At 33.4% G+C, this 21,989-nt stretch overlaps 1 protein-coding gene across 1 annotated transcript; it reads right to left on the bottom strand.

Annotated features, from left to right (window-relative positions):
• Positions 1-12,096: 12,096 nt before the first annotated feature.
• Positions 12,097-17,498, bottom strand: LOC111913149 (putative pectinesterase 14). The gene is made up of 6 exons (XM_023908879.3): positions 17,091-17,498; positions 16,823-16,994; positions 16,506-16,712; positions 16,178-16,419; positions 15,937-16,080; positions 12,097-12,337 (listed from the first exon to the last, which is right to left on the bottom strand). Exons 1-6 carry the CDS (start codon positions 17,477-17,479, stop codon positions 12,097-12,099), a joined length of 1,395 nt encoding a protein of 464 aa, XP_023764647.2. The 5' UTR covers positions 17,480-17,498.
• Between the last annotated feature and the right edge of the window lie 4,491 nt (positions 17,499-21,989).

Raw genomic sequence — 21,989 nt, 5'->3', positions numbered from 1 at the left:
ACTGTTTTGACCATCTTAAACTTAATATATTTCAAAACTGTAAAATATGCAAATAGTTCAAGTTTATACCTTTCTAAGGACTACTCGCACGTGTTCATACGATTTTTCTACAATTTATGGCGATTTTTATAAAACTGCCTGTCATTTCAAAAGTGATTTCGGACTAGTCTGTGAAGATGTTCATTTTCACACTAGTTTGAGACCACTAAAAATCATAATAAAAATTAGGAACAAAGTATACTCATTTTATAAACTCTCAGAGGTGACGGATTCAGTTTTTGACTTACAATGATTTTTCTATAAGTTTTCTAAAAACAGGGACAGTAAAGGGTAAAACTGTCAAAAGTGGTTTATAGATTTATTAACACCTTCTAACATTTTGAGAAATGTTTATACATTAAGGAAGTTAAAACACAATCATTTAAATATGTTTAATTACCATTTTTACAAAAGTGATAAGTATAAAAAGGTCTTTAGTATCAAACTTAAGGATTATTTCATGCAAAGTTTCTAATAAAAATGTAAGAATATGACCAACAATTACGAAACATACCAAATCATCTTTTAAAACTTATACATATATATAACCATATACATATATATGTTTTGTTTACAAACTTGTCTTCTACATCAAAAATTTCACTTTACTCGTTTTTATCAAATGAATCACTTGTGATTTATTACTACTATGTGAAAACTCTTGTCATACTTTGCATGCACTAGATTTATACAAAGTATTTAGAAATTCCAAAGTATCCTTCGTTGTTAAACCGTTTTAATACATTTTAAAAACTTATGATTTATGCATTGTCAAAACTTTGTGAGAAAGGATGATCTTTGCATACAAAACTATTACTTTAATACAGACTTAGTTAAGAATCCGTGAGACAAGTACATCTTCAAACACTGCCTTTTTGCTAGAAGGTATCGCTACAAGTCCTGTCTATAACCAGAGTCTCCCGTTCGGAGAACGTGTCAAATGTGTATAGATCTATATGGGAAGTCATGATCCCGCGCCCTGACTGTTAGCTACAGTCCGTCCTTTGGGGTGACAGTTTGTCATAACGCTACGACGCCTGAAGAACGTCGCTACAGGCATATTATGTTTAGTATGGTTATAAAACTCATCGGATATACAATTATTATGGTATTATGCTTTTATGAACGACTAGCTATTAAAACTATTCTTCATCTAACAAGTGCGATCTTCGTATAGCTTTATTATATAAAACTATGCCACAACTTTTAAGCACGTCGGTTGCTTGCGATTTTCGGTCTTAGAGACTTCCAGTTATGTTAGGAAAATAAGGGTTTTTCCTGCATCTAAAACAAACAACTAATAGGAAAATAAGGGATTTTCTTGGTGCAACTATTTACAAGTTATAACACAAACATTCATATGCATTTCATACTTTTATAAGAAAATAAGGGTTTTTCTTGGAAAGCACACAAATCATATCTCAACTATTAGGGAAAATATGGGATTTTCTGGATCTAATACATTCATTTTCTACCCAACGAATCATAACTCTTTTCATTTGAAAATACCGCGTTTTCTGGAAAACATACATGAACTTTCGAATGGCGTACATTTTCTCAAAACACTACTTATGAACTCACCAACTTAATTGTTGACACTTTTTCTTTGAAATAACTTGTATTCTCAGGGAACCGCTAAGCAGGTTTGGAAATCAACTTTTGAGGATTAACGTGCTGACGTTAATTACTTCTTTTGAAAGATGTTTATGTATTTATCTTTTGAACATGTAACGAATATAATTATGTAAACATTTTGGAAACCTTAATATGTATGGCGGTGTGTACTTTCCTTTCTATGAACTGTTATGATACTGAATATGACGTCTTCCGCCCCCGAACGTTTCTGCCATTCTAGTTTGGGGGTGTGACATATAGCCTAAGGATTGATGTAGAAGCAACCCTTAACAGCACCAAGTCACATCTCGAGCTTGAATCACCCACTCCTTCTTCAAGGAACCTTGACAAGCCAATAATACATGCTTTTTCACCAAGAACACACACAAATACACACATACATACTCTAAGGTTTCTCTCAAAGGGATAAAGGATAGAGTTGACAGTAAAACCCTATCCATAAAGTTATTAGAATAGGACTCAAGACCTAAATCTAGGGTTTTGCGTTCTGGTGCCTCCAAGTTGTGGCTATTACACGACCATGTCGTGCAAATTAAAAATGTGCTTTCCTTTTCTACTGTAACCATGTTGTGGTGCTCATCCACCACCACATTGTGGTCACCAAAAATCCTGCATTTTGAGAGTCTAAATTAATATAATTCCTAAAAGAATCATACTTGGAACGGATGCTACATATTTGCTTGATTAGAAGCTAGAGAAAGAGCGAAGTTATTGGTTGTTTAGCATGGGCTTTTGTTGCAATTTAGGATGGACCTTCTTTATATTACCATTGAGGTTCATTCTGAATGGAAATCTTATGTCCCATTTTACTAACCTACATAACAAATTGAATTGTTTTAGAAAGTTATGTTGTATTTCCTAGTACTATTCATAAACCATTTGGAGTTATAGCTTCTACTCAGTTTTAGATAATGCTATTATGCCCTTATTTGTTACATTAAATATTGGTTTAATAAGGATTCTTGTGTTGGGGTCAAAATTGTCAAGATCTTAATCTTACTTAAGATCGTTTTACATTTTGCAAGATCATGATCGTAGGATCAAATTGATATCAAAAGATCCTACCAAAATGAATTCATATTCAAATTTTCTTGCAAGGTCTTGGGATGAAGTATACATTATAACTTTATTTTGATTAAGACATCAATAGTGGAATCAGTTTTAACTTCTTAAGTATGAATTATTACTTTTGTTGCTGCAAACCGTGAAAATTAAGAAAAAACATCTTAATTTGAAAAAAAATCAATGTGAGCATGTATAAATAAATACATAAATACATAGGTGGTTATTTAGGAGTATGGAGTGAACATCTCATATGAGAGATCAGGGGTTCAAGTGGTATGGCCTAGTGGTATGGAGTGACCATCTCATATGAGAGGTCAGTGGCTCAAGTCTCGATAGAGACATATATTAGTTAGTTTGTTGTTTAAAAAAATAATAAATAAATAAATAAATGCATAAGATCACAAATGGATTATTATGAGTCTGTTTTCCTAATTTAAGAATAATTAATGAAATAACGATGTTCTATGAGACTTCGTGCAACTTGTGATGCTCGATTTCAAGTTAAATAGAAAACATTTCTAAGACTCGAGTATATAATAAAACTACAAAGGTGAGATCGGATCGCAATGTGATCGAGATCGTTTTTCACTTATAGGATCTTAAAATTATAAGATAATGAGATCAAAATCGCGATCTTAACAACCATGATTGCACAACAAAAATAGTTACCTTTAGTGACGACAAATAACGTTGCAATTGATGCCTCAAATCGTCGCTAATACATTTAGCGAGGACAAGTCTTCACAAAAGGATCGTTGCTATTAACTCGTAGCTAATACTCAAAAATCATCGCAATTAGTGTCCTCTCTAATAGTTGGCATCACTAAAAGCCCTCATATTCACTATTAGTCTCGTCTCTATTAATGTTCCAGTCACCAGTCAAAGTTTTTTCCGACCAAGCTTCCCGGAGGCATGCGTCTTCACAATTGGTGTGGGTCATCGCAAAAGCCATCGTCGCTAACTCTTTTCTGTAATACAATTTATATATGATATTAATTTATATATTATAAAATGCAATATTTACAAAAATACATAAATCATAGTCTACAAATATACGTTACATAAAACATCAAATAACATTATATATATATATATATATATATATATATATATATATATATATATATATATATATATATATAATATCACACTACATTAAACATGTAATATACCACATTACATAAATGATCTAATAAACAATAAATATTAGTCGATCCCATCCATAAATTATCTAATAAGCCCTTAATAACATCATCCATAACATAAAACAAGAAATGTTACATCCCCCAATTCTTAGAACTGATTAAAACCTTTTCTTTATGCTTTAGGTTATTGTGTTTCTGAAAGTCCAAGTTTAATTAAAACAATTTCAGATAACGTAAGTTATTTCTTTTATTAAAACACCATGGATGCCACTGTAACGCCCGCAAATCCGGGCTAGTCAATTTAGAAGAAATAGGGGTCGAAAACGACTTTTCGACAAAAGATGTCTCAAGGTTTCCGTACATATAAAGAACACTGAAATCCGAGTTATAACGAAGAAGTTATGGCCCGTCGAAGTTTTACGGCAAAACCGGCACGGCACCGGGAAGCGTAAATAGTAAATTTATGATAGAGCGAGATTTAGCCTTAGCAATCTAAACAAAAGTTGTAGAATATGTTAAACTAAGAGCTTCGATAAAAAGAACGCCCAAATCTGACTTCATATGAGGAAGTTATGATTTTTCTAAGATTCGGCTTAGCAGTGTACGACTCGAAACTCGAATTTTAGTTCGAGCGGTTTTTGGCTTACGCGACCTAAATGAGAGTTGAATATCTCATTAATAGGAACTCAACGGTAAAAAGATGGACGAAAACGGAGTCCGTATGAAGGAGTTACGAATTTTTCGCGGTCATTTAGCAGTCTAATCTCCTCCTACTGTTAAATTTAAGATCGGTAAAGAATTAGCTGACGGAGTCTAAATGAAAGTTGTAGATATTGTTTTTACCTACGCGTGGAAAAAAAGAACGTCAAAAACGGAGCTCGTATGCGAGAGTTGTGATTTTTCTAAGTCGGGAGGCTGTTGTGCGAAATCGGGTGACGTGGCGCAATCCTGGCCGTTGCTTCCTCCCCAAGGCTAGCCACCAGATGGTGACACCTGGCCTGGAACTCGACGAGTTTGAGGCCAACTCGACGAGTTTTTGTCTTTTCCAGCCTATAAAAAGGGTGTCGCGGCATCCTCATTTCTCACACCTTCCAACTTCTCTTTCTCTCTCTAGAATCTCTCTCTAAGCCTCCCTAACCCCCCTAAAGCCTAGGGTAAACCCCCTAGCACCGGAAGGAAGCCTCGAGAAAAGAGCCTTTCGGCTCTGGAACGATGCTCCAGCGAAGCCCGGTTTTGCGAAAAACCCGCTGTAAGTGAGTTGTACCTACCCTATCTTTAGTATAGCTTATGTTTTAATATAGTAACGTTATTAGGAACTTATAATGAGTATTTGGGCTATTATTATGAGTTATATTGAGTGTTATTTAACACTTATATAATAATAATAATAATAATAATAGCTAGACTATTAATTTGTCGCGATTATCGTTAGACTAAACCCTAGTGGTATTGATACTAGGTGTCGTCAAGGGATAATTGTTTTGAGAGTATCGAAGCGCGGTCCGAGTGCTGAGTCACCATCTTTCAAGTGAGTGCATAGTCCCTTTCATCTTACACATAGATATGAAGTATTTTATATAAACTACGTGCAATGTGTGCATATTATCTGAATACTTGCTGTCTATGCTGGATGAACGTTTTATACATGTTTTGAAGGATTTAAACTGTATACGTATTTTATATATACAAATATGTTGGGTATGAGATGGGTAGATGAATGATGAGAGATAGAAGATGATGTGAGTATACATTGGCAGCTATAGACTTAGTGCCTATGGGACGAACACCGGTAGCTATGGACTTAGTACCTGTTAGACGCCGGTAGCTATGGATTTAGTACCTATTAGGAATTGGTAGCTATGGACTTAGTACCTGTTAGACGTTGGTAGCTATGGATTTAGTACCTGTTAGGAATTGGTAGCTATGGACTTAGTACCTATTAAACACTGGTAGCTATGGATTTAGTACCCGATGAGTAGGATATAGCAGCTATGGATTTAGTGCTTTACAAACGAACATCGGCAGCTATGGATTTAGTGCCAGTCCTATAACCCTGGAAGTAAGGGACTTCGAAATAAACGAATGCAGGATAGATGGCTCTTAGGTTAAATCCTTAAGAGTGAAGAAGATAACGGGGATGGGTAATTGGGTGGATTGTTTGATTGTTTAACATAATATTTATATTATTGTGGGTTGAAAACCTTATGTACTCACCAGGTTTCCCAACCTGACCCACTCAGTTTATTTATATCACAGGTGTTGATATGAAGTCACTTTACACTGAGAGATTTAAAGAGATGTAGATCACTAGTGTAAACAAATGTAAGTTATGTTTATGCTTATGTTTCTGTATTAACGATGACATCCCAAACATTTTAAAATTAAATAAATACGTTTCTTCGAAAATGTTTTAATAACGTATTTACCATGTTTTTCTGGGAACAAATTCTGCAACATTTTTATAAAATGAAGTACTCTGATTTTTATAAAGCATAAACAAAAATCAGTCTTTTCTGGCCGTGATTTTGGGGATGTCACAGTCACCATTAATATCCAAACATACGTTACAACATAAATACTAAAGGGTCCTAAAATACTATAGCAGGCACATCACTTTATTTCACTCGACATCCTAATTAGACTTTGGCATCCTTACATACGTTTCTTGTGATGCACATAAAATGAATGGGTCAGGTTTGGGAAACCTGGTGAGATGCATATGGTTTTCAAGCCCATAATATATTAATGATAATATATAACAACATTCATCTAATAAACATTATACGTATAATCTGACAAAAGACCACCTACCTTGCCCAATCGATTATCATAAATCCTAACCAATGATTATCTAGAGGAATCACCCTACCTAATAAACTATTTGAGTATCTGGTCGATTACACAGCTAGGGGAGTCCATGGCCAGTGTAAGCCATATAAAGGCAACCAATGTTCAGAGTTATTGATATATGGTATCCCGTTTTATCTACTTTTGTGGGTTATAAGTCCACACTAGTAATGTAATTCACTAGACCGCCTAGAATAGTCAATTATTGGCATCTACTCTGGTCAATGACCCAAACATACTTGTCAATTGTCTGGTCTAGACCCACCATTTTTGGTCATCCAAGAAAGAGGAGGAATATGACACTTCGCTCGGATCTCACACTCTACCCCAAAATGAGACCTAATCAATATCCAGCTTATTGGGAACTAAACAACTTTTACAAGTCTTATTATAACTAATCCAGACTTATACTAAAGCCAAATCTATGTCCCATATAGTTCCTAACAGGCAGTACCATCATAGTTATATAAATAACACAATATATAGATAATTCAAGTAACAAATAATTTTCCTAAGTATAAATACTTTTATTAAAATTGTGTACTTGATAGTAACCACGCACTCACCTAACAAAAGTATGTGACTCAAGGTTAGGGCAATGCTTTGCCTTAAGATTTCTCAAAGACCTAAGCGTATAAAGCACTAAATCTTAGTCTAGTTTCATAATCCTAGTGACTATATACTGATAGTCTAGATTCCTAAATAATCCCAATTTCTACATCAAGATCTATCAAGTAAGGAATAACCAAGTAGGATCATATCGGTGGTAGGATCCGTTTGGTATATAGAGTTTACTGTTTGGAAATCCCACTTTAAAATCCTCACTAATTCTACCTAGACATCACTCCCGTAAGAAGATCAATCAATATAGTCACTTTGGAATCATTGATAAATCTTAGTTGTAGGTTCATAATAATGACTATGACTATAATTATAAGTTACACTTAAAGTAGAGTAAGTGTAGCTCAACTTACAAAGTATTTTGATGAAAATCGGGAATTAAGCAGGCAGAACTCTGACCCGAAAAGACTAGAGATACGAGAAAAATTTTAGAGATGATCTGACGGAATTGGGTAAGAAATGATGTTGGAAATTGGAGACTATATAGGCCCAAAAAGTGAAAGCACACCGCACAACCTGTCTGGTTACGCCATGCAAGTGGTTGGCAGGGTGACATGGTGATTGTTGAGTGGTAACACGTGTTACATTCTTGTGGTGGGTCAGAAGTGTGTCATACTGTGCGTGGAAATTTCTGATTTCTTTAAAAATGCATATCTTTTCGTACAAGCTCTGTTTTATACGGATTTTATATATACATGCCTATCGACGAATTCCACAACTTTTATTTAGAATATGTCGGCTAATTCTCACTTTATTTTTAAAGCTAATTTTTTAACAGGCTTAAATTGTTAAACTCTTTATAAAAATCATAACTATCTCATATGTTATCCATTATCAACTGTCTTTATATCGGCGAATAGGTATTGACGAGATTTTCAACTCTCGTTTACATAGTTTTTCCTAACAATTAACCGATTTCAATTTCGGATTCTGAGTTGTATAGTGTTGCGCTGAAACTTAGAAAAATCATAACTTCCTCTCACGAAGTCAGATTTGGGCGTTTTATATATGCACTATTTTCCTTTTTTTCCAATTACTATGACTTTTATTTAGATTATTTTAATCTTTTATTTTTAATGTATATTTTAGCCCTATTTATTACATTTTTAACGTAAGATTTTACATAAATATCATGTACTCCTAATATCTGTAGAATTCACACAAACATATATATATATATATATATATATATATATATATATATATATATATATATACACACACACACACATATGAATAATTTACTTTTATTTATTCTAAAAAATTTACAATAGTTAACTGACAAGGTTACAAATTTGATAACTAAGCCTAGCAGGAAACACGGACGTTGCAATTTTCTTCCCTTTAGGATGATTCCGTCCTGGAATCATGCATCAACAAACAAATGTGGATAGTGACTCTTCATATCGCTCTTTGTCTCCTAGGTGAGGTTTGGCCTTATCGAATGTTTCCATCGCATTAGCACTAAGTCAATCATCTTGTGCCCTAACTTCATTGTCTTATAGTCAACGATTTCATCAGGCTCTTCGATCAACCTTTTATCCTCATCAATCCTTAATTCTGAAAGTGGTATCATATTAGGTTCTCATCCCTCGCACTTCCATAAAGAACAAACATGAAAGGTTTTATGAATACCTTCCATTTCAGGCAATAATTTAATCTTGTAAGTCTGTTTCCTTATCTTCTGAAGTACTTTGAATGGTCCACTGAAACACAGACTCGATTTCCCACTTTTACCGAATCGAATAATTCCCTTCCATAGAGAGGATTTAAGTAAGAATTGATCTATGACTTCAAATTTAAAGTTCGTCACTTCTTATATGCATAGTTATTCTGACGACTTTGTGAAGCTAACATTCTTTCTCGAATGATCTTTACTTTATCAGTTGTCCGTTGAACCAGCTCAAGACTAACAAATTGTTTCTCTTCTGCTTCTAACCACCTAGATGGTGGTTCTAACGACAGTTCCTTCCATACAATGCTTCGTAAGGAGGCATCTTGATGCTTGATTGATAACTATTGTTGTAGGCGAATTTCGCTAATGGTAGGTGATCATCCCAACTTCTAGTGAATTCTAACGCACATGCCCGCAACATATCCTCCAAATTTTGGATAGTTCTTTCACTCTGTCCATCCATTTGAGGATGATATGTAGTACTCAAACACAACTTCATGCCCATTTCTTTTTGCAAACTTTTTTCCAAAGTCCTGAGGTAAATCAATTGTATCTGCTTGACACGATCAATAAAGGTACTCCATGAATGTTGACAATCTCTTTCACGTAGGTTTCTGCCAACTTCTCCATTGACCAGTTTTCTCGTGCGGCTATGAATTGCACAATCTTTTTAAATCCTCTACTATAACCCAAATCATCTCATGACCCTTCTTTTTCATTGGCAACTTAGTTATGAAATACTGGTAATGTCATCCTACTTATCCATGGGTGCTGGTAGAGGTTCCAAGTCTCCATATGGCTTCTGATGTTGTGCTTTTACTCTTGCACAAGTCACACATTTAGCCACATAAGTTGCTACATCGACCTTCATAGTTGGCCACCAGTAATAGGGTTTTAAATCAAAATACATTTTGGTGCTTTCTCGGAGTATAGAATACATAGTCTTATGGGATTCTTCCGTAAGAACATCTTGTATTCCACCCATATTTGGCACCCAAATACGATTTTTAAATGTCTTTAACCCTTGATAGTTTTCTTCGAACACTAACGTCTTGCCTAGACTTTCTTCCTTCTTTGCATCTTCAGCTAAGGCTCTAGTCTAAGATTCTTTGATCTTTTCTACAATCGTTGAAATCATCTCAATCTTCAACAATCTAGCTATTTTCTGTTCTGGATTTACCTTCCTACTCAAGCCATCAACTACAATATTTGCTTTACCAGGGTGGTAAAGTACCTCATAATCGTAGTCCTTGAGTAGCTCCAACCATCGTCTCTGCCTCATATTCAATTCCTTTTTTGTAAGGAGATATTGAAGGCTTTTAATATTTGTAAACAATTTGTATTTGGTTTTGTAAAGATAATGTCTTCATATCTTTAGCGCAAAAACTATTATTCAAAGATGTAGATCAAGTGTTGGGCAGTTTTGCTCGTGGGGCTTTAATTGTCTCCAGACGTAAATTACTACTTTGTCTCTTTGGGTAAGGATGCATCCCAATCCAACTCTAGAAGCATCACTGAAAACTGCAAAATCATTAGTTCCTTCTGGTAGGACGAGTTCCTTCTGGTAGGATGAGGATTGGTGCTTCACATAACCACTTATTTAATTCACTAAACGATTTTTCTTGTTTCTCTCTCAAAGTGGAGGCAACTCCCTTTTTTTGTCAAGGATTTTAGTGGAGCTACAATAGAAGAAGTTTTTTGGATGAATCTTTGTTAGTAACCTGCCAATCCCAAAAAGCTATGAATTTCACTGGAATTCTTTTGGCGTCTCCCATTTCAAAACAGCATATATCTTTGTTGGGTCAACCATTATGCCCTTCTGGCTAACCATGTGACCCAAAAAGTGTATCTCCCAAATCCAAAAGTCACACTTGGATAATTTTAGATACAGCTTCTCCTTAAAACCACCAAAATAAGCAAAATTAGAAAAGAAAGAAGAGAAATAGAAAGATAAAAAGAACATACTATGCAAATGAGAAAGATAAATGTACCTTTGTCTGTGCAGAAGTTCGTCAGAGAATCGGATTGTCGTCGGTACAACAGATCGATTGTCGGTAAGGAGCTGGAAATCACTCCGACGGTAGAAGTGAGGTGTGCCCGTGGTTAAAAATCGATGGAAAATATGAAATCGCCAAAGTTCACAAGAAAAACATTGTGATCGTCAACAGAAAATTCAGAGAGAAATGGAGGATGTATTAGTTTCTGCGACCTGTTGGGGAACAAAAGGTCGTACCCTTCAGTGATGACGCCTTAAGCGGCGTCTTTTGAGCCTTTAGCGGCGTCGAGTTGGAGAGAAAATTACGCGCATTTTTTTTTGTTAGTTAGAGCGGCGACACTATCTTCGCAACTGGAGTTGCCGCAATTGATATGAACTATAACTAATCGTTGTCGTTGGATACGGATGAAATCGTAGGTCCATATCAGATCAAGTCTGGAGGCATTCACACAGATCGACGATAACACCCTTTAGCGATGTCAGTATTAGCGGCGACCGAACCATTTAGTGACGACCAAAACCCGTGTTGTCTAATGTCGTCTCTAAAACTACCTGTCATCGCTAATGGTGTCGTCCCTAAAGTAAATATTTCTTGTTTTTTCGGGACTATTAAATGAACAATTTATGTTTCATATGCACCGGGCGAAGGAAGTGGCAAGAGTTACAAAGATTGTGCGTAATTTTCTTTTGATATTCTATGATTTTACATTTTCCACAAGTAGTTTTTTTTATGTTTCCAGTTAATTTTCATATTTTTTTTCTTGGTATACCTCTTAGCCCGGAGGGTATGGGAAGGAAACTTCCCTCACTTTTTGTGGGTCATACCCCCATTTCCCTCACTTTTCTTTTCCTCACCTAAAACCCAATGAATTGGTAGGAAGCCCTTCCCTCACCTTTTTTTTATTAAATAAAATTAATTTGTTTATGATTTATAATTTTATATTAATACTAAACATAAATTTTAATTGAAAATAAAAAGCATTTCATTAATTAAAATAAAGATTACATTAAACCTAATATTTAAATAAGTAGAAAAATAATTAATATCCTAATTTTATATAAACCAAAATACGTCACTCGGAATCATCATCTTCGTCATCGCCTTGATCGTCTTCCTCATTTTCCCCAGCGTCACTCTCATCGTCTGAATCTTCACTCTCGACGAACATATCAGAATCCTCGTCTGATTTATCAAACAAATCATCGTGAGGAAACTCTAACGAGGGCTGAATATGAGCCCTATAAATGTGCTCCACCAAATCAGCACGAAGGGCGTGATGAATGTCGCGATTGTGTACTTCTCTTCTATTCACCCTATACTCTTGTGTACCAACAACTACTCCTTCGATATTTGGCAAAACTTCATTTTCGTTTTACTGACATATCGCTCTTCCTTCGTCTTCAAGAATCATATTATGCAATATGATACATGCATACATTACGTGTTGTAACCTTTTCACCTCATATGACCTTGCCCCGACCATTATTACTTGCCAACGTCTCGTAAGTACACTAAATGTTTGCTCCACATCCTTCCTAGCTGACTCTTGCGCCTCTTTAAACTTTTTCCTTTTTAGGTCGTTAGGACATGTAAACGATTTCACAAAAACAGACAATGGATGATATATACCGTCTGTAAGATAGTATCCACGCTTATATGCTACCCATTTGCTTGAAAAGGTACATCGTGCGAAGCAAAGGTTTTTTTTAGGTTTACTTTGGAAGGCGCTAAACAGGCCTATAGGTTCGCCTTTCCAAGGTAGATATCGTTGAATACCGGCGACTGGTCTAGCACATTGATGTCATTGTTTGCACCAGCTAGACCAAAGAATGCATGTCATATCCAAAGATCATGTGATGCGATAGCCTCTAGAATGATCTTCGGCTCTTTGTGGTTGTCTCTCATGTACTGACCACACCATGCGTTGGGGCATAATGACCAACTCCAATGCATGTCATCGATACTACCTAGCATTCCAGGGAATCCATGCTTGCCTTCATGCACCGTGTACAATTGGTGGATATCGTTGATAGTTGGTTTGCACAAATATCGTTGCCCATAAACCAAACAAATCGCTTTGCAGAACTTGTACACACACACCCGCACGATACGCTCTGACATCCTAAAATACTCGTCCCATTTATCTACGCTCATGCCATATGCTAGCTAACGAATTGTAGCCGTGTATTTTTGAACGGGAGAGAAACCTTTTATCCGCCTTGCATCCATTTTCCATTGGAAATATGGAAAGCGGCCTTCCAAATCGCCAACAAGACATAAAAATAGTTCGTTCCTCATCCGGAACCAACGTCGAAACTTTATAGCGTAGATGACGTCATCTGCAAAATAATATTCTATAAGGAGATCGTATACGGCTTCGTGATTTCTACGCAACCGCGACTTTCTTGGCTTAGATCGTGCACGTGATGTTTTGCCTAGTCGGTTTTGATAGTATGCAACCGTTTACGCCATGACGAAACCGATGAACTTAGCCTCCTCTACAGTCGTCGAATCGGATAATGAAGATGATGACATTTTGAATAATATTTTTAGGAGAGAAGTATATGGTATGGGTTAAAAAATGGTTGGATGCTGTGGTATTTATAGTTTAAGAAAAAAAACAATTTATATATATATATATATATATATATATATATATATATATATATATATATATATATATATATATATATATATATATATATATATATATTAACAATTATATAGTCGTTGCCCATTGGAATGGAATCAAACCCGTTGCAATAAAAAAAATAAAAAAATAAACGGACCAATCATGTGAGGAGTGAGAATGCGGGATCCCCACCCCCCACCCTCTTCCCGCGCCTACCTTCCCGCACCCATGGTGCGGTGTTCCCTCGTGCGGGAAACGTCCCGCACCGTCTCCCCGCACTCCATACCGTCTGACCTTATAACGAATACCTATGCATCCGAATCTTCATCCCCTAAAGCAACATTAATCATCAACAAACTTTCGTAGCTGCTCTACAAGTTCCAACTATTGTCACACAACTTCTAGCCATTGCTACACCACCAGCAATAGTGGCTACCGAGAAGGAAAATGAAGGGTCAAATTTATTTAATAATTTATTTCATTAACTTTGGAAAATATTAGTAATGTCATCATACATATACATTACTTTTAATTTGAAAATTATATTTTTTTTATGTAATCGGTTATTTTTATTTGTATCTGTAGTACTTTTTATGTATTATGGGATATGTATTATGCATGCTTTGTATGTGACAAATTATATTTTTTATGTAATGGATTATCTTTATTTGTATCTATGATACTTTTTGTGTTATGAGACATTGACTATGCTTGAATTTTAATATTAATATATTTAGAAAATATATATTTTATAAAAACATAAACATCATGATGCAAACAACGAATGTATTAAAAGATCAGGAAATTTTTTTTTAAAAATAATGTGCCAAAAATTATGACATGCAAATGGTTCGTCGTATATATGTGTGAAGTTTATTACGATAGATGCTTGTTGTCTATTTTTATGACAAAACTTTCAATGACATACATTTTTTGGCATCTATGTCATTTACGGTAGACAATGTCTATGTCTCTAAAGATTTTTTTTTTTCTAATAAGATTTGAAGTTCCATGACCTTTGAATTTTTCAATAGAAAAATTCCAACTTTTTAAATTTATTTAAGGTATGTTACATTGAATTTAATAGAGTTTAATAAATTATAGAGTTGAATGTTAAAATTGGATGAGAATTGAAATATTTGATGTAACAATACATATAAAGTGTTATATAGACCAAACAATAAGTCCATGTCTTCATGGGAAATTTGGAAGTTCGCAAATGGACTACAAAGGTAATTCAATAGTAACTGATGCTAGAAGGTGAAGCCATCATGGTGATATGGGAAATCTAGAAGTTCATAAATGGCCTCATTTTTAAAGACTTTAAAGGAAGCAGGGATCACATTTTATTCAACTGTATCACCATTATCATGCTTTTATTGAATGCCGTCTAAAAAATAAGTCCATGCCTTTGGTGTTTTACCTTTTATTTAGCATTTTCAAGATTAGAAGGAAAGTTTATCGTTGTTTCTCCACGTAACTATAAGTGCATGTGTTATGTATGTTACATTTTCAAGCCATTAATGAGTGATTTTAAGTGAAGTTGCGAGCACCCTTGCATGATTATCATTCATATCATTAGTTAGTTCTTGTACAAGTGTTTTTTATTGTACAAGCGTTTCTTATATACATCATTTATCATATTTGAATAGTTTTCATATATCTATTATATACTAGTTTATAGTCCGTGACAACTACGGTTACAAAATTAATTAAACTTATAGTAAAAATTCAAAATTATTAATCAATTGTTTTAAATAAATTATTAATTAAAAGATATTTTTTTAGTTATATAATATTATAATCGTTGATTTAAATAAGTACGTAACCTTATAATTTGTATTAATTTTATGTTAATGTTATTTAATTTAATGTAATTAGGATGGAAAATTTAAAATTTGAAATTTGAAATAAATAATCAATAGATTGACATTTAACATGACATTAATTATGATTCTAATAAAAAGACAATCATATTTGAATAGTTTTCATATATCTATTATTATATGTGTTAAAAGCAACTTTTTAATTATTTCAATAATTCTACTGTTCTAGTGCTATTAACTGTATAACCCTGTTTCATTATGTTACATCAAAGAAAAAACTCGGATCTTATGAAATGTAAAGTACTTCTCATACTAGTTCATCACTTACTGCTAGAAGATGTCGTTTTTAAAACCAACCATGTTATATTTTCACTTCTTGCAAGCTTCTCGCAGATCATATTGACCAGTCCTAGAATACGTGTCAAGGAATGACATGAAGTCTAAATGTTCTTACAGTTTAATCCATTCATTTCCATCAACGTAGGAGATATTCATGAAAGGAGATGCATCTGCTAGGGTCAGTTGCTTTGCGTATTTAACCCTAGAATGGCTTGATGCTCCTGGACCCGAGCACCCATACTCCCCAAAGAAAACTGTCCTGAAAATACATTTGAACATTAAACAAGAAATGTTAGTAACATTGATAAACATATGAAACAAAAGGTGTAGAAAGACTAAATTAAAATAGCCATAACTGATCTCTTTTGGAGTCTTTCCAGTCATTCCATCCATCAGGAGAAACAACTTCAGACATGAAAGTTTTTGAGAAGACGATAGTTGAATATAAACCCCAAGCTCTACCAAGCCACACCTTACCTTTTCCTTCTATCTTACAATTCACAAACGAAAACCCGGTTTTCTCTTTAGTCGACTCCCTCTTTTGTGCTGCTATAGCTCCAACAATCTTACTAGTGACTAACGAGATAATTGTACAATTCTATAAAATAAATAAATAAAAAAAACTAGTTAAAAACAGGTAAATCTTTTCATCCAGGTTTTCTTGAAGAAGTGATATATAATTACCTCATAAACTGATCTAGCATTCCCAAAGATAAAGTCAACTGTTCCTTCGATATAACATTGTTTGAAATAATGTCTTCCTTCAGCATCATTAAGAGTGTCTTGAAATCCATGAAACCCGCAGTTATAGAAAGCCGCTTGGTCACCTGCAATTCTCAGTGCCAAAGCTTGTGCTCCGATTACACCTGGCTGTGGACGAGGAGCTGTGTTCTTTGCCATCAGAGAACAAAGCAAGCATATTAATTTTAAAAAGAAAAAGAAAAAGAAAAAGAACCTATGTTTTAAACTTCCATTATATATGTTTAATTTAATTGCATTACCTTGAAGCCGATGTCGTAAGCAATGAAATTTTTACCATAAATGCAAACTGTGTAGCTGTAGATAGTGCCGTTGCTTGAAGCAGCAGTGTCATTCCACACGATCATTGTCTTGAGACGACCCTGGCCTTGAATTATCAAATTAGTCTTCTTCTTGCTCACCAACACTTTCTCCCTGCCACAACAATTAATATATAGCATGTTCTTGGATTTTAAATACACATTGAACACCGCTTATAAAGGCAAAGATTGCATGATCAGGAGACATTACTTGTATGTGCCTGAATCAAGAATGATTAATGATGTTTTCTGGCTTTCTTCTGGAACAGCGTCCACTGCCTTTTGTAAACTTTTGAATTTCCCACAACCCAAATGATCAACGGTCAGAACTAGCTCGACCTTGTACTTCGATATGAGTGGAGACTTCCATTTATTTTCATCACAAGTGGCCTTATCACTCATTGTTGGGCCAAGAATCTGGCTTACGAAATAAAAGATCTCAGGAATTCCAGTTTGCTCATAAACTCTTTTGAAAATAGAAAAGACTTCACTTCCCGTTGAAAAGATAATATTGGTTGATTTGGTGTAGAAGGCGAGTTTGATGAAAAGGATAGCCATGGCAGTTGCTGACGACCAAAATAATAATCTTTTGGTGTTCATGGCTTTGGATTAAAGGGTTGTGGTATTTTGAGTAAAGAACTATTTTCGGATATATATAGTTATACCCTTTTTAATATGATACCTCTACATATTACCATGTACGTACAACCCTATTTTTATGCTCAAACTAGACAAAACACACGCGTTGCAAATAACTGTAATGATTAAAATAATGAAAAATGTGTTGTTTACAATAATATCATTATATAATTGACACGTATATGTTATTACACTACAAGAATAAGAGTAAATTACACGAATTGTCCTTATGGTTTAGGATAATTTGCGCGTTTGGTCTCTAACTTATTTTTTTAAATCAGAAGGTCCTTACTGTTTGTTTTTGTTACACGTTTGGTTCTTGTCTTACCTAAAAAAGATTATTTTGCCCTTGATTTTTAATTTATTTAAATAAACACACTCTCAACCCCACTCACCTCACCTTACCTACCTATCCCATCATTTTTCATTATTCAAATAATAGTCTTTTTAGGTAAGACAAGGACCAAGCGCGTAACAAAAACAAATAGAAGGGACCAAACGCGTAACAAAAACAAAAAGTAGGGACCTTCCGAATTAACAAAAGATTAGGGACCAAACGTGCAAATTACCCCAAGCCATAGGGACCATTCGTGTAATTTACTCCAAGAATAACTACATATGACAGCAAAACTATCCCGATGAGAAATGTCGTTGCTACAAGTAGGGGTATGCCAACGTCGTCGCCATAGCTTTTGCCAAATTTGCAAATTTCACCAAATTATTTGTATCCTTGTTATTAGTTTAGAGTTAATATTTTTTTATACCAATCATTTCATTAAGTTGTTTCTTACTAATATTTAGTTATTGTTTATATGTTTTTAATGACATCCATCATTTCCTAACAAACATTTTAATTATTTTGGATGATACTTTTGTTGATAATTTATAAAACAACGACAAAAGATAAGTTTCAAGTGGAAATTAAAAAAATTTAAAAACAATATGCAAATTACAAAAATAAAATAATAAAATTTAATAATAACAACAACAACGATAAGTTTCAATTAGAAATCAAAAAATTATACAAAACAATATGTAAAAGACAAGAGAAGTTTAACATGAAAAAAGAAATAGAACAAAAGACATAATAATAATTAGAGTAAATTACTGCAATTGTCCATATGGTTTGGTTAAAATTGCACATTGATCCCTAACTTTTCTTTTGCATTAGGATCATCCCTATGGTTTGATTTTGTTGTGTTTTCCGTCCCTTGTATGCATAAAGTTAGGGACCAAACGTGTAATTTTGACCAAACTATAAGGATGAAAAAGACAATGAAATCATACCATAGGAATGATTTGAGTGCAAAATAAAAATTAGGGACCAAACATGCAATTTTAATCAAACTATAGGGACGATTTCAGTAATTTAATCTAATAATTAATTCTATGAAAATTCTTATCAAACAACCATGTTATTGCTCATGCATTAAACCATAAAGTAGAACTTTATGTCGGATTAGCACATTTTCCACTAATCTTATTCATGAAATCCCAACAATCTAGTTTACATCCATGAAATATATATATATATATATATATATATATATATATATATATATATATATATATATATATATATATATATTCTAAATCAGCCGATTAATATACCATAAGTTATAAAACCTCTTAAGATTTTATAGCTAATTAATTGTAATATACCATAAGTTATAAAACCTCTTAAGATTTTATAGCTAATTAATTGAAAACTAAAAGAGTTTTAACATTAAAGTAATATTTAATATAATTAGCTAGATGATAAAAATAATAATTTGAAAAGTTGTAAGTATAGAATAAACTATTATAAATCATCTCATAGTATCAAACCTTATTAGAGTATTTATCAGTTATGATTACAATCATTATTAGTTGGCAATTAAAAGGTTTTTAGAGTTTCAAAATGCATGAGGTTCAAGTATTTTGACCTCTATTAAAATAGATATATAGACATATATTCTAAATCAACCGATTAATATAACATAAGTTACAAAACCTCTTGAGTAACAATAGTTAATTAGTTGGAAGCTAAGAAGTTTAACATTAAAGTAATATTTAATATAATTATAAAAGTCTTTTTGATATGTAGTAATTAGATAATAAAGATGATAATTTGAAAAAGTTATAAGTACATAGAATAAACTACTATAGGTCATGTCATAATATCATACTTTCTCATATATAGTATTTATGACTTATAATTACAATAATTACAAAAAGACAATCCAAAGGTTATTAAAGTTTCAAAAGCATAAGGTTTAAGTATTTTGGCATATATATATATATATATATATATATATATATATATATATATATATATATATATATATATATATATATATATATATATATATATATATATATATATATATATATATATATACTTTAATAAGCATTTAGCCTCAAATGCTGAATTTTAAGAGGTACACCCCTTAAAACAACATTTACAACCATTTTATGCATTAAACTGATTTAATCGACCATTGAAAAAGTCAAGCATAAGGAGTAGTTGTTTTGACCTGGCTATTACTTATCTAGACATCTCCGTATATCTCGTAGTTTCTATTTACAAATCCTAGATATATAGCGCCACCATCATGACCAATGTTTCTAGTGTTGAATCCATATTTCAACGTTCAGCCACCACTGCACCATATCCATCCTATTCGATTTATGGTTCCTGTATCGACATTAGAAAAACCTTCTTCTCCACCATTTGCCTCATTAACCGGCCTCATCCGCCAGTGAAAAACGTTCCTCCACAAGCGGCACCGCCGGTAAGCTTCTCTTATATGTCGCTGAAATTGTTTTCTTTCTTCTCTGAAATCGATATGCTTGCTTCTCTTCTCCATTTCTGAAATAGATTATTATTTGAAATTGATTTGTTAAGTGATTTCTTCTATAAAATCGATTCTGATGAATCTATTTTTCAACAAAAATGTCAACTACTGAATCTTATTTCTTAACATATGCTCACTTTGATCTTTTTTTGGTATATTTTGCAACAGAAGCATGTTTGAATTTGATTTTTGAGTTGGAATCCCTGGTAAGTCTGATTTTTTGGTTTGTTTTGTGGTGTTTCTTTCTCATTTTGTTATATTCTAAGTTGGAATCCCACGTACGTCCAATATTTGAACTTTAATGTATTTTGATTGAATCTTATTTATTATATTTGCATTTGTTTTCATTCAGTTTTGGTTCAAGTTAACAAGATTATACTTTGTATTGTTTGCAAACGTGTAGGTTTACCGTATGCCTATAATATGATGCAATTCAGGTCCTATTAGCTTTATATATTGCTAAAAAAAATGTTTCTACTAATGGTGGATTGTGTTTATATTCCTTTAACTTTAAGTTTGTATATCATTTGGATGTAGGTCCTATGATAAGTGTCTTAATAAAATAAGGAAAGTAATCTCTTTATGACCATCCTAACATTTTAAATCGAAATGTAATTCACATTGTCAATTCAACCTCAAGTATTTTTCCTATAAAACTGCATTACTTGAAGGGTGTACCAAGGGACTACTAACATAGGTAAAACTCAAGAGTGCATTTCACTTAATCCATGTTTCATTCCACAGGTTATCGGAAGTTATTTGCATAAAAATTCCAAGATTCCAGATTCCCTGGTGCAACTTGGTTTTTCTTGGTTTTTAATTTTTGTTCAACTTATTTCTTTCATTTTTAATTAATTTGTGTTTGACTTCTTTCGACCACACTTGGAGTTCCTTGGTCTTTTATTTGTGTTCCAACTTCTTTACCCACTTTCCATAGAAGCAAAGCCTTTGTTTCTGTTTTTCTAATACAATGATTTAGTAACAAGTAACCATTGCTGGAAAGTATAAAAGTGAACTTCATATCGAGTGATGTATTTCTTCTTCTCTTTGAATATTACAGAAAGCATTCAAATTGTGATTTATCTTGGTTCTTGTAAGTATGAAGGTCTAGATCAATTATAAGATGTATACATCACTACCCACCAAGATTCATTTGATTTGTTGTCAAGGATTTCATGAGGATTGCATTTCTTCTTCTCTTTGACAAGGATTTGTTTGAGCACCAGGTTTATTTATTAGTTTTCTTAATTTTGTGGGGTTTTCCAAGCTCTTGATTTGGGTTTTTGTTGAAACAGATGAAGATTGGATCCATAATCCGAGAACGAACTAATCATCTTTTTAAATTAAGGGTTGGGTAAGTTTTCCCCCAAGATGATGGAACATATGCACCTGGAAGATTTGGTGGATTTGTGAAAAGGTAAGTTACCAACATAAAAATTGATTTTATAGCAACTTCCTCTCATTAAGTTTGCCCTTTTTACAAACAAATGTTCTAAGGTTTGGAAAAAAAAAATAAAGTGACTTTCTCTATAAATTCCAATTATACAAATTCTGATGGAGTAGCTTTTTTTAAGGATCATTTATTGAGCAGTATGTGAGTAACTACACATTTTCTGATCTAACTTTCCTCATCA

The sequence above is a fragment of the Lactuca sativa genome, chromosome 1 (genome assembly GCF_002870075.4).
Source record: "Lactuca sativa cultivar Salinas chromosome 1, Lsat_Salinas_v11, whole genome shotgun sequence".
Taxonomy (NCBI): Eukaryota; Viridiplantae; Streptophyta; class Magnoliopsida; order Asterales; family Asteraceae; genus Lactuca; species Lactuca sativa.
Note: the sequence above shows the minus strand (reverse complement) of the source record. Positions and strands in the feature narration are given on the sequence as shown.

Coding starts and splice junctions, on each gene's coding strand:
- LOC111913149 (XM_023908879.3), bottom strand. CDS start 17,479: ATGAACACCAAAAGATTATTATTTTGGTCGTCAGCAACTGCCATGGCT. Junction 16,995..17,090: donor CTTGATTCAGGCACATACAA/GTAATGTCTCCT, acceptor TTGTTGTGGCAG/GGAGAAAGTGTTGGTGAGCA. Junction 16,081..16,177: donor AAAGACTCCAAAAGAGATCA/GTTATGGCTATT, acceptor ATGTATTTTCAG/GACAGTTTTCTTTGGGGAGT.